Genomic DNA, 19,026 nt, shown 5'->3' on the forward strand with positions numbered 1-19,026 from the left:
CACGAAAAGGGTTAAAATCGTTGAAAATTTAAAAACTAAACGTAGTTGAAAACTTAGCCGGCTTACAGTCGTTTTTAAGCCGCCGCCGACATATTTAGTGTCAGTCGCCAAAGCCGTTAATATTTGTCGACGCAGGGCTCTGCTTCACCTTATAAAGTGCACCCTGCTTTGTGGTTAAAATTTTCATCAAAACGCAATTGTTGTTCATGAAAACGTAATTAACGAAAAGCTTAAATTTTTATAGCAAAAATTCAATAAATTTTTGTTATACTGCTAAAATAAAGGTAAGGAAGTAAGCAATTAAAGAAGAAAAATTTAAATACCAGTAGAAATAAAGAAAATATTTTTAATTTCTCAAGTTAATGGTGGCTGCCTACAACAAAAATAAACTTTTTTCCAATTGTGCAAAAAATGATTAAACAAAAATTGTATATGAATAGGAAAAAAAAGAGAAAAATATCGACTTTGCCTTAAAAGTTTATAAATATTTATGTGTTTGAGTACATAGAAGAAAATAAATTACAAAAAAAAGTTTTTAAACAAATTGTGAAATATAAAATTGTTTTTGTTATTTTCCAGTTTCCACACGTTGTGGATGCAGTCGCGCATCAACAGTTTTGAAAAAAACAAAAGCAAGGCCAAAGGAATTTCAAAGGAGTTTTAAACAAGTAGCAAAACAAAAGACCTTATATCCGTTTCCTTTGTATGAGCAATATTTTTTGTTGACTGCGCGAATCCTTTTTGTAAGTGTTTGTGTGTGTGTGAGTTCAGTTTGTGAACAAAGACAACCAAGGACATCTTTGTTTCTTAGCAAAAGAGGAGAATAACAAGAATAACAAACAAGAACAACAACCACCACCACTAAAAACACAACAACATAATACAATGAGTACTGCAGCTTTAAGCACAGCTACGGCTGCTTTATCATTAGAGCCTTCAAGTTCAAGTGAAGCTGCTGCTGCTGTTGCTGCTTCTTCTCCAGTCACCACCACCTCAACGTTTTTAACAAATCCGAATACTGGCGAGACTGGAGAGTTAAATGTCAATGCCTCTACTTCATCTTCAACAACTACTTCACACCTGCCTTTAAATCCCGCCATTTGTCGCTATTTTCAACGCGGTATTTGTCGTTTCGGGTCAATGTGCCGTTTTTCACATGACCTAACTGGTGGAGACATCATAAACAATCCAACGACAACGACCGCCATACCACCAGCAATGACTCATGAGCGTCCCAGTACTAGCCGTCACAATTGGGCCAATGCTCCCGTATTTATACCCAAAGCAGATCATTCTGGCGGCGAAATCTTTCCAACAACAGACAACATGGAACAACGTTCTTGGGCTGATGTGGTCGGTGCTTCGGCTTCCCGCATGGCGGGACCAATTTTAACAATGCAAGAATCTGCTTCTATCAATGAAATTTGCCCCTTCGAAGGCACTTGCCCCTATGGCATGTATTGTGCCTATGCCATACACTTAGAATTGTGTGAAATGTGTGATCAATTTTGTCTACATCCCACAGATGAAATGCAACGTAAAAAACATAAAAAAGAATGTCTACAACAGCATGAACAGGCTATGGAATTGTCATTTGCCATTGCACGTTCTAAAGATAAAACCTGTGGTATTTGTTTCGATACGATTATGGAAAAAGCTGGTCGAGAGAAACGTTTTGGCATACTGCCAAATTGTAATCATATCTTTTGTTTAGAATGTATACGTAAATGGCGTCAAGCTAAACAATTTGAACATAAAATTACCAGGTGAGCTAAAATATCTAGTGTTTTGTTTTTTTGATGTTTTGAAATTACCAGAGAAGTATCAGAATAACTTTTTTGACTATTTAACTATTAATGTCTATCTGTATTTTTTTTTTTAATTTGTTATGTTTTCTTTATCTGTTTCAGATCTTGTCCAGAATGTCGGGTTGCTTCAGATTTTGTTTGTCCTAGTGCCTTTTGGGTGGAAACAAAAGAGGAAAAGGATAAACTTTTAGGTGATTATCGTAAAGCACTTGGTATTAAAGACTGCAAGTACTTTAAAAAGGTAAGTTTTATAATATTATATAATTTCAAAAAAAGTCTTGTTATCTAGACTATATACTAGACTTTAGTCTGTAGTATACACTAGACTATATACTCGACTAGACAGGAAAGTATCGTAGGTTATAACATGGAATAAAGATTATATGAAATATAAATTGGATAAGAGTATAGACGGCAGACTGCATTATTGTCTGGACTATAGACTAGACTAAAACCTAGACTATACACTAGACCAAAGACTAGACTATAAACTACGACCATAGACTATAGTCAAATCTATAGACTATAGTCAGGACTATAGACTATAGTCAGGACTATAGACTATAGTCAGGACTATAGACTATAGTCAGGACTATAGACTATAGTCAGGACTATAGACTATAGTCAGGACTATAGACTATAGTCAGGACTATAGACTATAGTCAGGACTATAGACTATAGTCAGGACTATAGACTATAATCAGGACTATATACTATAGTCAGGACTATAGACTATAGTCAGGACTATAGACTATAGTCAGGACTATAGACTATAGTCAGGACTATAGACTATAGTCAGGACTATAGCCTGCATTCAGGACTATAGACTACAGTCAGGACTATATACCGTAGTCAGAACTACATAACTACAGACTATTTCACAATAAACTAATTTAAATTAACTTTATCCTCCTGTATAATATATATTTTCATTGCAATTTTTAGGGTGATGGCAAATGTCCCTTTGGTAATAAATGTTTTTATAAACATGCTTTACCCAATGGGGAGTTAGTTAATGTTGGCTGTCCCAAAAAGGCTCGTAAATTGCATCGCAGTAATAATGAAATTATGAATTTACTTGATGTGAGTATGAAATATTTTTTCTAATAATTTATTTACACTTTGTATATAAACACTTAGAACTTTGAATAAAAATGAGCTAAGTTTAAGGTTGACTTTTGTTTAAAATAATGACAATGGAGTTAGTCCTATAAATAGTAAGAACATTTTATTATGTTTTTGTTCTTATTACCGTTTTTGTAGTCTTTAAACTTGGCTCTGTTTTATACCCTTCACCTTCGTGAGAAGGGTATATATAAGTTTGTCATTCCGTTTGTAATTTCTATAATATAATTTTCCGACCCTATTTGTAGGGTATTTATATATATTCTGGATCCTTATAGATAGCGGAGTCGATTTAGCCATGTCCGTCTGTCTGTGTGTATGTTGAAATCAGTTTTCAGAAGACCCCAGATATCTGCGAGATTCGAATTTTCAATAATTCTATTGAAAATACGATCGAATAGAACGCTATTTAAAATCAGTCCAATCGGTCCATAAATAACGAAGATATGAGTAAAAATCCGAGACCACCTCTGAAAATTTCATGAAAAATTTACATTTTTTGACTTTTCTATAATATTGAACCTAGAAACATTAAATTAGCATGTAGGGCCTTGACTGGGTAAGAACCTATGAAGGGGGTCTTTTTTTGTACTTTTTCGTTCTACAAAAGGTACTTTTTGAATTTTCTATAATATTGAACTTAAAAACATGATATTAAGTATGTAGAGCCCGGATTAGTCCAGAACACATAAAAGGGGACGTTTTGGTACTTTTTCGTTCTTCAAAAGGTACTTTTTGAATTTTCTATAATATTGAACCTAGAAACATGAAATTTAGCATATAGAGTCTTGACTAGGTAAGAACCTACAAAAAGGGACTTTTTAGTACTTTTCCGTTCTAAAAAAGGTACATTTTGAATTTTCTATAATATTGAACCTAGAAACATGAAATTAAGTATGTAGAGCCCGGATTAGTCCAGAACACATAAAAGGGGACGTTTTAGTACTTTTCCGTTCTAAAAAAGGTACTTTTTGAATTTTCTATAATATTGAACCTAGAAACATGAAATTAAGTATGTAGAGCCCGGATTAGTCCAGAACACATAAAAGGGGACGTTTTAGTACTTTTCCGTTCTAAAAAAAAGGTACTTTTTGAATTTTCTATAATATTGAACCTAGAAGCATAATGTACAGCCTGGATTAAGTGAAACCCATAAAATGGAAGTTTTTGGTAGTTTTTCGTTCTTCAAAAGGTACTTTTTAAAATTTCTATAATATTGAACCTAGAAATATGAAGTTAAACATGTAGAGCCCGGATTAATTTAGATCGTATAAAATGGGCTACAATAGGCATTTTTTGATTTTTTGTAATAAAATTCGTAATGACTGTTTTTTAACACATCATGGTGAAGGGTATATAAGATTCGGCACAGTCGAATATATAACTCTTACTTGTTGTATTTACAATTAATTTTTTAAAAATTTTATTTAAAATTTAGTTTTTCACAAAATCTTAATAATTGTTATAAAGCACTTTATTAAGCTTTTTCTATGATTTTCATTTTTGTTTTTTTTTGTGTATTCTAATGAAAATTTTTTTATACGCTGTTGTTAATCAATTGTCGATTTTTTTGCTCTTTTTTTGCAATTGTTTTTTAAAATTTTTCTTAAAAAAAAAAAAAAAAAAAACAAAATTATATTATCAACTTAACAACAGGTGTGATATCCTTCTAAACAACGTCTAACAATATTATTAAAATCAAAAACTAAAGCTTCAATTATTAAACACCTACACTAAAAGAACAAACAATTTAAAAATAATGGTTTTCAAAACTTATGTGTAGAAATTTAGCAAACATCATTGCCACCTATAAATAATAAATATTATCAACAGTTGAACTATAATTATTAAGCAATTATTGTTTAAAGTTAATAATGAAAATGATAAAAAAAACAACTACTTTTAAGCTAAAGTAATACTAATGGACATAAATTAAGAAATTATGATTTTTTTGATTTAAATTTATTTAAGTGCTACTAATAAAAATGTTTATTTTAAAATTGCTGAAAAAAAGATTTAGTTATATGTACAATGCTTTAGAACTAGTTTCAAGACTGATAAAGAACCACAAAAACTTACACAGAATCAACTTGGTAAATATCATTCGTTTCAACTTCAAAACAGAAAAGTTTCAAAATTTTTAAGTTTTTTAGAAAAAACTCAAAATATTTAAATTTTTGAAAAAATTTCGAATATTGAAATATTACAAAAAACTTAAAATATTAAAATTTTGAAAAAAACTCAAAATCTTGAAATTAAAAAAAAAAAATCCAAAAAAGTGAAATTTTTGAAAAAAAAAATGTTTAATTTAAAAAAAAAATCCAAATATTGAAATTAAAAAATTTTAAATATTTTTAAATAAATTCAATATATTAAATTTTTAAATAAATCCAAATTTTTAAATTTTTAGAAAAAAATTTTAGAAAAAAATTCCAAATATTTAAATTTTTCGAAAAAATTGTGAAATTTTTGAAAAAAAATGTTTAATTTAAAAAAAAATCCAAATATTGAAATTAAAAAAATCTAAATATTGAAATTTTTAAATAAATTCAATATATTGAAATTTTGAAAAAAATCCAAATATTCAAATTTTTAGAAAAAATTCTAAATATTGAAATTTAGAAAAAAATTCCAAATATTGAAATTTAGAAAAAAATTCCAAATATTGAAATTTTTCGAAAAAACTAGTGAAATTTTTGAAAAAAAAAATGTTTAAATTAAAAAAATATCCAAATATTGAAATTAAAAAAAATTCTAAATATTTAAATTTTTAAATAAATTCAATATATTGAAATTTTAGAAAAAAATCCAAATATTCAAATTTTTAGAAAAAATTCTAAATATTGAAATTTTAGAAAAAATTCCAAATATTTAAATTTTTAGAAAAAATTCTAAATATTGAAATATTAGGAAAAAAATGTTTAATTTAAAAAAACCCAAATATTGAAATTAAAAAAATTCTAAATATTGAAATTTTTAAATAAATTCAATATATTGAAATTTTAGAAAAAAAAATCCAAATATTAAAATTTTTAGAAAAAATTCTAAATAATTTTATAAAAAAATTCCAAATATTTAAATTTTTCGAAAAAATAGTGAAATTTTTGAAAAAAAATAAAAATGTTTAATTTTAAAAAAATTCCAAATATTGAAATTTTATAAAAATTCTAAATATTGAAATTCGTGAAAAAATTCAGAAAAAAAATCCAAATATTCAAAATTTTTAGAAAAAAACTTTATATATTGAAATTTTAAGAAAAATCAAAATCTTAGGAAAAAATCAAAATATTGAAATTTTAGGAAAACTTTAAAATATTGAAATTTTTTTTAAAAATTCCAGATATTGAAATTTAAGAAAAATTCTAATTATTGAAATTCTTAAATAAATTCAAGATATTAAAATTTGAGAGAAAAATCCAAATATTAAAATTTTTAGAAAAAATTCTAAATATTGAAATTTTAGGAAAAAATCTTATTATTGACATTTTTGAAAAAAATCAAAATATTGAAATTTAAAAAAAAAACTTTCAAATATTGAAATTTAAAAAAAAATCAAAATATTGAAAGTTTAGAAAAAAAACAATAAAATAGAATTCAATATATTGAAATAAAATTTAAAAAAATCCTCAAAATTAAAGATAAATTAAAACTACTTTAAATTTGAAAATTTTGGAAGAAAAATTAAACTTTTTATTTATTATTATTTTCAACAATTATTCAAAATTAAAAGCAATTTCAAATTACTAGAATTGAAAAATTGAAAAATTTTGTAAAATATTCAAATTATTGAAATTTTTAAAAAAATTAAAAATATGTTTTGAAATTCTAGAAAAAAAATTAAATTAAAAGAAATTTCAAAACATTGAAAGTTTCGATTTTTTCAAAAAATTTCAATATAAACTTTTTAATAGTTAAATTTTAAGAAAAAATTTCAAAATTTAACAAAAATATATTAAACCTTAATCAATATCAAAATAAAATTGATTTATGCTTAATATTAATAAGGATTCATTTATTTTAAATTTCAAAAAAAAATTTGAAAATTTTTTTAAAAAAAGTTAAATTTTAAGAAAAAATTTCAAAATGTTGAAAGTTTCAAAATTTAAACATTGTATATTAAACTAAAGCATTAGAAATGTATAAATTAAAAAAAAAACCTAAAATTAAGATAACTAAAACCAAAAAGGATAAAGTGTTCCCACAGACAAAAAACTAAGAGTTAAAAAAATGAAACTAAAATATTTTTATAAAAATAGAACGCGTTGAGATCTTAAAAGAAACTCAATTAAACTATGTGTTTAGTTTTATATGTTTTTCTTGTATAATTTTTAAATTTTAAATTGAGATTTGTTGTTCACATGTTTTTTTTTTCTTATTTTAGTTTTATTTTTATTTTTAATTAATATTTTTTAATTAATTTAATTTATTTCACTCACTCTCTCATCTCTATTTTCTTTTTCTCATTGTAGATCTATCTGTATGAATTTCTTGATCAACGTGAACTCAATTTCTATGATTATATTACAAGCACAAGTGATGAAAGTGATGATGATGATGATGATGAGGATGATGTTGAATAAATCATTTAAAATTAATTAAATTTCCAAAAAGAAAAAAAAAATCAAGGTTTTTATGCAAAACTTACTTACACATAACCACAAGTAATATATAAATAACTCTTACACTCAGCTAAACATTTACAAACAGAAAATTTATATTAAAAATTTAAAGAAGAAAAAAACAAACTGAAAAACATTATTATTACATATATTCTCAAAACAAACAAACAAAAAAAGTATTCAAATGAAAATAATAACCAAAAAATAACAGCTAAAGATTAAGCCGAAAAATCCTAAAAAAGAAACAAAATCTGAAAAAAATTCTCTTACTCCTGCCCCTCCTGTTTGCTTGTGAAAGTTATCATAACAAAACTATAAACATATTAAAAGTTTTTAATTACTAAAAAACTTAAACCTCAGTACACAGGAAATATTATATATAAAAAAAACAAACTCCTTAAAAATTTCTACATGAAATTTAAATTTATCTTGAATTCTTGCTGCTGACCCTACTCCTCTCTAATCACTCATACTTTAATCACTGTTGGAAGAAAACAAAAACCAAATATTCTTAAAACTTAATAAACCAACTTAATGCAACGAAATTTTTAAAAGAAATATTAAATTTATATAAAAAAACTTAGAGAATTGTAACCAAGAAAAAAAACCTGCCCTCGTTCCCTGTTTATCTTATGAATTTATAAAATGTTAAGTTTTTCCCTCTTTCTCTTTTTAACTCTCTCTCTCTCTCTCTCTCTTCTTAAAACTGAACTATAAAGCTAGGTTTTCAATTTTATTAGTAAATCATTAAACATTATTGTTACTTTTTTTAAATGTATTTTTTTTTTTTGTTAATTTTGTTTATTGAAATATTTTATGTTTTTAAAAGTTTCTTTTGTTAGTTTCTTTTGTTGAAATTGAAATATTTGGCTTAAAGTATAAATAACGAATAAGGCTTCTCCAATCCAATCAGTCGGAAAACAAATTTGTTCTATTCACAATCAGTATTGTATTGTTGTATCGTAGTATGTCGTAACTATTTTATTATTGATTTGTTTCTGTTTCAAAAAATAATTATGAGAAAAAAATTGTAAGACATGCAACGCTACAACGATAGGACATCGCTGGATAGTGAGATTGTGAAGCGCGATGAGCTCTCAAATAAGCTCTCTTTTTCTCTTTCTCTTTCTTTCTTGTGTACCAATGTTTAAAACAACAAACACAACCAGTCAGAGAAGAAATTTATTCAATTAACAATCAGTGTTGTACTGTTGTATAGTATGCATGTCGTAATTATTTTATTATTGATTTGTTTCTGTTAAAAGAACAAAAAAAAAATTAGGTGAAAAAATTGTATGACATACAACGATACATCAATACGACATCGATTGTGAATTGGACAATTGTTTACTCTAATAACTAAATGTCAACTTTTCTTTTAAATATGTCATCTAAAAGCTAGACTATCACTCGGATTATACCAAAGTTTTATATTTACTACAAATAGAACAATTTCTTATAAGGTAGTCTTCGATTGGGTAGTATATCATTCGGACTAAAGACTTAATCCTTTGTTTCGACTTTACACTAGTATTTCGTATGGATTTGAAATCTATCAGTTAATATCTATCGTTTGAATTGTAACCATATCTATCTAATGTCAAAATCAAAACTTTGTTAGGAAAAGATAAATCTCTTTTATAACCAACATTTTCAAAGCCTTTTAAAATTTTAAGCCAAAATATTTTCAACAAAAACTTGTGATTTAAAATTCTTGAAATTTGTTTAAAAGAAAACACATTCATTAAAATGTTTCTTTATAAAATTTTTGTTGTATTTGTTTAATATATATAAAAGAAATTTATTTAATAACTCTTTACACCATAAATACAAACCTTAACTAAACATTTCAAAAATGTTCTATTTTCAAAGCCAAAAAAAAAATTTATAAAAAAAATAACTAAATACTAATTAGAAACTTCCTTGTTTATTAAATTAATTCAATGTTAAACTTATAAACTTGTTAACAAAATAGAAAAAAGAAAAAACAAAACTCCAATCTAGAGCTCTCTTGAATCTCTTTAATAATCACCAAACTAAAGTCTTCTAATTTAAATGAATTTTTTTTAAATAATTTTTTTCTTTATTTTTTTTTTTTCTATTTCTATAATTGTTGTTTTTTTCTTTTAAAGAGTTTGTTTCAATATTTTTTTATGTTTTTCCTAGTTTATTTTTTTAAATTAAAAATAATTTTTTGTTATTTATCATAAATGTAAGTTAAAAAAAAAAAGAAAAAAACAAATTATATTATAAACTCTAGTATCACAAATTAATGTAAAATAAAATTTTTAATTATAAAATATATAAAATAAAAAAAAAAACTAATTTAAAACAACAAAATAAAACAAAATCATACCAATCAACAAACTAAATGCTAACATTTCAAAATACCTCCAAAATAAAACAAAAAAAAAAAAAAATAATGAACCTAAATGTGTACTAAATATTAAAAATAAATAATAAACAACAACAAATTTGTTAAATTTACTTTATTATATTATAAACAAAAACAAACAAACCATACAAAAATCTATACTTATATAATAATATTAATTATTAGTAGATATTTTTTTTTAATAATTTTTAATTTTTTTTTTGTATTAACCTATAAAATACATACAAAAAAAAAAAAAACAAAACCCACAAAGCAACAAATTATTAAACTAAATTTTTTTTTAAAATTAAAAAAATAAATTTAAAATATATATTTTTAAAATCATGAGTTTAGGCTTAGCTTTATGATATATTATTAACAAAAACTATATATCATTAAAAAACAACTTATTATTATTATTATTTTTACATGTATAACACAAACTTACCTCTTTGGAAAACAATTTCTACCAGTTCTAATTTGTTTTTTTATTTTTTTTTTACACTCAAACACTTATTGTATTTTGTAAAGGCTTTATGTGAAAAACTTATATGTGTTATAATTAATATTTTATTTACACTTAAGATCTTAAGTTTTAATTCAAAGTTAATCTTTCATCATTTTTATTATAACAATTTAGTTTTGATTTAGTTGGATTTAGTTTATTTGATTAGTTTTAGCTTTTGTTTAAGTTATAGGCAAAACTAGCGCTTAGTTTATAGAACAGGTGTTAGTATGAAGATTAATCTTTTGCTTAAGCTATAGTATAGTCTTTTGATGAGTTTATCGACAGACTATAGACATGTCTATATTCTAGATTATAGACTTGTCTATAGTTGAGACTTGTCTATAGTTGAGACTATAGACTTGTCTATAGTTGAGACTATAGACTTGTCTATAGATGAGACTATAGACTTGTCTATAGTTGAGACTATAGACTTGTCTATAGTTGAGACTATAGACTTGTCTATAGTTGAGACTATAGACTTGTCTATAGTTGAGATTATAGACTTGTATATAGTTCAGACTATAAACTGGTCTATAGTTTAGGCTATAGACATGTTTATAATTCAGACCATAGACTTGTCTGTAGTTGAGACTAAATATTTAGACTTGTCTACAGTTAAGACTATAGACTAATCTATAGTTGAGACTATAGACTTGTCTATAGTTGAGACTACAGATTTGTCTATAGTTGAGACTATAGATTTGTCTATAGTTGAGACTATAGATTTGTCTATAGTTGAGACTATAGACTTGTCTATAGTTGAGACTATAGACTTGTCTATAGTTGAGACTATAGACTTGTCTATAGTTGAGACTATAGACTTGTCTATAGTTGAGACTATAGACTTGTCTATAGTTGAGACTATAGACTTGTCTATAGTTGAGACTATAGACCTGTCTATAGTTGAGACTATAGACTTGTCTATAGTTGAATCTATAGACTTGTCTATAGTTGAGTCTATAGACTTGTCTATACTTGAGACTATAGACTTGTCTATAGTTAAGACTATAGACTTCTCTATAGTTCAGACTATAGACTTGTCTATAGTTCCGACTATAAACATATATGACTTTTAATCGTGCTTTAATCATCAGTCACAAATCCCAATACAATTTCAGATATATATTTTTTTATAATTGTGTAATTTTATAAAATTACACTTTATTTCAGGTTTAGATTTTTAATCCTTTGGGTATTGGTTATTCTATAAGGTTTTTTTTAGAGGTAAAGCATAAAATGGAAAAAATTAAGTTAAAATCAATAATTTTCTTAGAAAAATAATCATGGTAAAATTTTATAAAATATTTTGTTCACAATTGATGTTGTATAGTTTTGGAAACAAAAATAAATCAATATTAAAAATAAATTCAACTTACTACGATACAACAATGATTGTGAATTGGATAATTGTAAATAAAAGTTAAAAACTTTTTTTAAATAATTTTTTTTTTTAAACTTTTTTTTGCTAAATTCAAAATTGTTATTTAAACAGTTTTTAAAATCTTCTTTTTTTTTATAAAATTAAAAATTTTTATAAAATTTAAAAATTTGATAAAAAATTATGAAAATTTTTTTTAATCCTTTAAGTATTTTTTTTTTTAATTTTTTAATTAAGTGCCATTGTTTTCAAAATTTTGTTTTAAAGAAATTAACTTTAAGAGTTGGTTTCTTTATTATATTTTTAATTTTTAAATGTGATGTTTACAAATATATATATTAAAAAAAAAAAAACAAAAAAATTAATCAAAAACTAAAACTAAAAATTCAAAACAAAATAATCAACATAAAACAAACAAAAAATACATACTGATATTGCTAAAACCTAGAAATGCAACAAAACTAAATACTTTGAAACGAAACAAATTTTATAAACTACTTACATACATACATAATAATAATAAATAATAAATAACAACAACAAATAATAATTAAAGTAGTATAAATTATTAAAACTAACCACCCAATATAAAAAAACACTAAACTATTTAACTTTAACAAACATGTAGTAGGGACTAAAACATATTTAAAACTATAAAACATTTTTATAAAAAAATCTTAATTAATTAATTAAATAATTTGCATAAAACCAAACCTAAAGACTTCTAACAATTCAATTTATATATTTATAATTTAAACATAATTAGACAAAACTTTTTAAAAACTTATTTAATTAATTCTTTAAAAAAAAACACACACACACAAAAACATTTAACAACCAACCAACAAACAGCCTTTCAAACTAAATAGTTAAATACTACTTTTATATATATAATATATTAACAAATATAAAAAAAAACAAAACAAAAAACATTTCTAAATAGCAGAATGTTTAAATAAAATTTAAATTTTATTTTTAAAAAATAATTAAAAACTAATAAATTGATTGTATTTTATGTAATTGAAATATTTTATAGCTTCCTTTTTGTAAAACTGTTACTATATACTTATTATTATATCTATATACTTATATTTTTTATAATAATATTTTGTTTTATTTTTTTGCTTTTGTTTTAAGTTTCCATTATTATTAATATTTTTAAATAATTTTCTTATAATATTTAGTTCAAATTTTATTAATATTTTTAAAACACTAGGAGTGAGGCAGATGGTTAAACTATCAACTGTCTGGTTTATAAATTTTAGTCTTCAAACCTCAGTCTGGCATATGTTTTAGACTTAAGTCTTTACTCAGGTCTATAGACGATATTTTAAACTATTGTTCTGTCTACAATCTAAAGTTTACTCCTAAGTCAAGAGTATAGTTTAGTCTACAGTCTGGACTTAAGTTTAATCTATTATTTGTACTACAGTTTAGTTTTTACGCAGTTTTACAGTTTAGTCTTTTGTCGGTACTATAGTTTTTAGTGTGGTCTAGTATAGTCTATAGTCTGGACTATAGTTTAGTCTATTGCATGGACTATAATGAAATCTAAAGTCTAGACTTAGCTTAGTCTAAATTTTACTTTATTGCATTGACAATTGCTTGATCTACAGTCTGAAATATAGTTTATATTCTGGACTTAAGTTTAGTCTATAATCGGGACTAAACTAAAGTCTATAGCCTGGACAATTATCTGGTCGATAGTTTATTATATAGTCTGGATTATAGTTTAAAGTTTGGTCTAGTTTAAGTCTTTAATATGGCCAAAAAGTTGGACTATAGTTTAGACTGGAATAGAGATGAGTCTATAGTTTGAACTATTGTTTAGTTTAGTCTAAAGTCAGGAAATCTAAATCTAAAGTCTGGACTGTATATTATGGACTGCAGGTTAGTTTATAGCCTGGACAATTGTCTGTAGAATAGTATATTGTTCAGGCTATAGTTTAGTCCATATATACTACACTATAGTGTAGTATATAATCTATATTCTAGATTATAGTTTAGTCTATAGTCTAGACTATAATGTAGCCTATAGTCCAGACTATAGTTTAGTCTATAGTCCAGACTATAGTTTAGTCTATAGTCCAGACTATAGTTTAGTCTATAGTCTAGACTACAACTTAGTCTATAGTCAAGACTATAGTTTAGTCTATAGTCCAGACTATAGTTTAGTCTATAGTCCAGACTATAGTTTAGTCTATAGTCTAGACTACAACTTAGTCTATAGTCAAGACTATAGTTTATTCTTTTTCATGGATTATAATGAAACCTAAAGTCTGGAGTATAATTCAGTCTATAGGCTAGTTTAGTCAGTAGTCTACACTATAATTTAGTCAATAGTCTAGACTATAGTCTATAGTATAGACCATAGTTTAGTCTATTTCATGGACTATAATTTAGTCTATTTCTTGGACTATAGTGAAATCTAAAGTCTGGAGTATAATTCAGTCCATAGTCTGTATTGCAGCTTAGTCTTAAATTTAGTTTATTGCATTGACAAAAGTTTAACCTGTAGTCAGGACTATAGTTTATATTCTGGACTTCATGTTAGTTTATAATCTGAACTACACTTTAGTCTATAACCTGGACAATTGTCTGGACTACAGTTTATTATATAGTCTGGATTATAGCTTAGTCTATAGTATGGACAATAGTTTTTTCTAAAGGTTCGGCAATAACATAGACAGTTTTAACTACAGTTTAGTATAAAGTTTGGACTATAGTTTAGTCTATAGACTGTACTAAAGATTAGTCTATATTTTGGGATAATGTTCAGATAATAGCATAGTTTATAATCTGATAGTTTTGCTTAGCTGAACTAATGTTTAGTCTATGGTCTGGACTATAATTAAGACTTAAGTTGGGACTATAATTAAGTCTGTAGTCTGGACTATAACTTAGTCCTATATTTGGACTATAGTTTAGTCTATCTCGACAAATGTTTATCTATGAATTGGACTATAGGTTGGTCTATAATCTATGCTAAAGTTAAGTCTTTGTTAGTCTTCATTTATGTCTTTAAAAAGTTTTGTACTATAGCTAAGTCTAAACTTTGCACTATAATTTCAAGTTTAGAATATATACTAATCTGAACTGTAGTTTATCATAAAGGCTATTCTTTAGTGTAGTCTAAGCTATAGTCTAGTCTTTATTAATTTGCCTACGCTCCTAGTATTTTTTATACTAATTTTTTATAAATAACAATTAAACGAAAATCGATATATATATAAAAATGTAAAACATAGTGATATAAACAAGACAAGAAAATAAATTTAAAAATATATATGTATAAAAAAACCTTTTTTTTTTGAAACAAAAAAAACAATTTTAAAAATATGTGATCTTAAAGTTTATTATTAAAAATAATTAAAAAAACAAACACAATAAGCCAAATTGAAAGAAAATAAATAAAACAATTAATACAAACTAATTACACATTTCGAGTAAAACAAAAAAAGAAATTAAATTAAAAACAAAAAAAAAATCAATTATTCAAAAAATATTATTGAAAAGAAAAAAAACAAGAAAATAAGAAAACTAAAATATAAACAAAATAATATTGATGTGTAGTAGTAAATAAGTTTAAAAATTAAAACAAACAAGAAAAACTTAAATCACAATAAATAAATTACTTTAAAAGTCAAAGGTCAAGCTATCAATTTGAAATTATAATTAAACAAAATTTGGAAAAATTCTTACTTTAAAAATATAAATTAAAATTTTAAAAACTTTGTTAATAACAAAACTTTAACTCTTTAAAATTCCTCACTGCCCTTTGACCTTATATGTCTGTGTTTTGAACTTATATCCTTTCTTTAAAAAATACATATTACAAAAAAAGAAAACTACTAAATTGAAACTATATTGAGACCATTATTATAGAAATTTGGCTTAAATAAATAAATTAATAAATATTTATATATATTATATAATTAAATTAACAATTTAAACAATAAACATATAAGTTTTTGTTAGTTGTATGTACTTGAAACACTTTTAACAAAACACACAAAAAAGAAAAAAAAACAAAATAATTACAAACAAAAACCAACCTTACTATTTTTGTATTTTAGTTGATAAAAAAAACAAACAAACAAATAAACAATATTTAATAAAAAAAAAACAAAAAACAAATTAAAAAAAAAACATTAAAAAATCATCACCATAAAGTAAATAAATAAAAAAAACATAAAATAACACTAAAACCGCGCAAAAACACCAAAAAAAAATACACGTGTTTTTATTCAAAAAGTGGAAATATGTCATAAAAATGTCATGGACTACTATTTTCCTAAATCATTCTTAACACTATAGTCCTGACTAAAGACTAGACTATAGTGCTGACTCTTATCCTGACTAAAGACTAGGCTATAGTTCACACTATAGACAAGAATATAGACTAGATTGTATTCAAGACTATAGACTATATTTCTGTCTTATAGTAGAATATAACCAAGAATATAGATGAAATTACATATTGGACTTTAGTCCTGTCTAAAGACTAGACTATAGATCAGACTATAGACTAGACTATAGATCAGACTATAGACTAGACTATAGTTCAGACTAAAGTTCAGACTATAGACTAGACTATAATCTAGACTACAGACGAGACTATAGTCCAGACTATAGACTAGACTATAGTCCAGACTATAGACTAGACTATAGTCCAGACTATAGACTAGACTATAGTCCAGACTATAGACTAGACTATAGTCCAGACTATAGACTAGACTATAGTCCAGACTATAGACTAGAATATAGTCCAGACTATAGACTAGACAATAGTCCAGACTATAGACTAGATTATAATCCAGACTATAGTCCAGGCTATAGACTAGACTATAGTCCAGGCTATAGACTAGACTATAGTCCAGACTATAGTCTAGTCTATAGTCCAGTCCCGACTACTGAACTGTAGTCCATACTATAGTCCCGACTACTGAATTATAGTCCAGACTATAGACTAGACTTTAGTTCAGACTATAGACTAGACTTTAGTCCAAACAATGGACTAGACTATAGTCCAAACAATAGACTAGACTATAGATCAACTTTAAACTAGACTATGGACTAGAATATAGACCAGACTATGTTCTAGATTGTACACTAGACTATGTTCTAGATTATAGACTAGACTATAATTCAAACTTTAAACTAGATTATAGTCTAGACTTTAGGCTAGATTTTAGACTAGATTATAGTCTATATTATAGACAAGACTATATTCTAGACTATGAATTAGATTATAGTGTGGACTATAGACTAGATTATAATCCAGACAATAGACTAGACTATAGAGTAGTCTATAGTCTAGACAATATTCTATTCTATAGTCTGGACTATAGTCTAGCCCATACTATGGATTAGATCATAGTTCAGACTATAGTCCAGACTATTTTTAGTCTAATCTAGTTTATTTTAGACTAGACTATACAGAGAAATGAGGAAAGAATTTATTTTTTATAATACCGAGTATAATGTAACGGTACTTAAGATTAAATAAAAATATTTTTTTTTTCATGTTCCGTTATCACAAACAACAAGCTTTTAATTAATAAAGTTTTCCTCACAAACGTTATAAAATAAAACTCAAAACGTTATAAAGTTTCTATTTTAACTTAATAACGCATTTTGTGTACGATATAAAGCTTTATCCATTAAAAAAGCTTACACACAAAATAACTTCAATTCCAAAACGTTCCGCTCTAGCAGTTAACATTGGGTGTAAATGTTAGAGCGTAAAGTGAAGGTAGTTAGTTGCGATTTAGTAACAGACGTGTTAAGTTGTGGATGATTAGTAGCGGCGCGTGTACGTACGTTCTTCGTTCGTTCGTTCGGTCGGTCTTTTTGTGAGACGCGTTTGTCATTTTGTGTTTGCATACAAAACATAAAGTAAAACATACGTAGGCTTTTTTCTTGTTGTTGTGAAGTTTGAAGTAAATAAATGAAGTTTGTTGTAATCAAAGAAAAAAATAGGTAACAAAATATTGGAAAGAATGTAAAAAATATTATAAAAAAGTATTAAACAAATTGGTAAGAGCGCAGCGCGTGTGTAGCCAGCCATATTTAAAGTTTGTTAGAAGAAAAAAAAATATGTATAAATATAAAAATAATTAAGCTTACTACAAGATAAATTGAAATTGTGTTTTAGAAAGTTCTGTTTTTTGAAGAAAATAAGTGTTAAGTGTAAAATAAGTGATAAATACAAAAAGTAAAATAAAATCTTCAGCAATTTGTTACAATTGAGTGAATTTTTTTAAAACTTGCATGATTTCATTTTAAAGAAAAAATATTGGTTGAGTGATTAAACAACAACAAAAACGTTTAAAAAGAAGAGGCTTCTTTAGACTGGAATTATATTAAAGTAAAAAAGTGCATAAATTAACAAGTTTTGTAAAAAAATATATATATTGAGGGGAGGTCTGTTAAGATTTTCCTGGTTTTGTAAAAAAATTTATCTATATATACACGAAAAATTACAACAACGCGGCTTTTAAAACTCACCTATACTTGCAAACTTAACAAAAAAGTATAAAAATAGAAAACAAAAAAGACAAAAAAAAAATAACTTGGCTTTAACAAAAATAAAAAACAACAAAAAAACGCATAAAAGAGTAAGAAAAGCAAAACATAAGTAAGAAGCTTCTGCTCCTCTTAATACAACCCAGAGTTTAAAATACCTAAAGTTCTGTGGTATTACTCAGAGATTAAATATTTTTACACAAACAAAAATTCCCACACACCTTTTTCTACCCAACACTCCAATACAAACATGCACAAAAACTGTGTTTACTAAAACCCGGTTTAAAATTATTTAACATAAACAATTGTTTTAAATAAGATAACAAAAACAAAAAAAAAAGTTAACCAAGTGAGAATGTAAAAAAGTGAGAGAATTTATAAAATGAGCGCTGTAAGCTTTAAAAAACAAACCAAAAGCTTAGTGCATGGAAACGAGTGATAAAAATGAAACATTTCTAGCGTTTTTGTTATGACAGCAACAGGTGGCAGTGAAACATTTATTACTAATACTGTTATAGAAATCATCAACAAAACTACTCTCTCACATATACAGTCATTTGCTTGCAAGTTGCAACTTAAGGAAAATCTCTTTTTGCATGATCTTCAGCTAAGTGGGAGTCATCATTGATATTGTTTGGAAAATATTACAGGTAAGTTTTGTTAAATTATTATTTCAATTAAAATTT

General features: G+C 25.1%; 2 protein-coding genes across 2 annotated transcripts in view; both read left to right on the plus strand.

Annotated features, from left to right (window-relative positions):
- Window positions 1-131: 131 nt before the first annotated feature.
- On the plus strand, window positions 132-8,853 carry LOC111682728 (probable E3 ubiquitin-protein ligase makorin-1). Its single transcript, XM_023444724.2, has 5 exons — window positions 132-284; window positions 580-1,766; window positions 1,911-2,049; window positions 2,754-2,891; window positions 7,403-8,853. Exons 2-5 carry the CDS (start codon window positions 886-888, stop codon window positions 7,511-7,513), a joined length of 1,269 nt encoding a protein of 422 aa, XP_023300492.2. The 5' UTR covers window positions 132-284; window positions 580-885; the 3' UTR covers window positions 7,514-8,853.
- Window positions 8,854-17,263: 8,410 nt separating this feature from the next.
- Window positions 17,264-19,026, plus strand: part of LOC111677156 — a 37,910-nt gene continuing 36,147 nt past the window's right edge. The window contains exon 1 of the mRNA XM_046951561.1: window positions 17,264-18,990. The gene's annotated coding sequence lies outside the window, so the exon portion shown is untranslated. The remainder of the gene's footprint in view (window positions 18,991-19,026) is intronic.

Source organism: Lucilia cuprina, chromosome 5 (genome assembly GCF_022045245.1).
Source record: "Lucilia cuprina isolate Lc7/37 chromosome 5, ASM2204524v1, whole genome shotgun sequence".
NCBI classification, from domain to species: domain Eukaryota; kingdom Metazoa; phylum Arthropoda; class Insecta; order Diptera; family Calliphoridae; genus Lucilia; species Lucilia cuprina.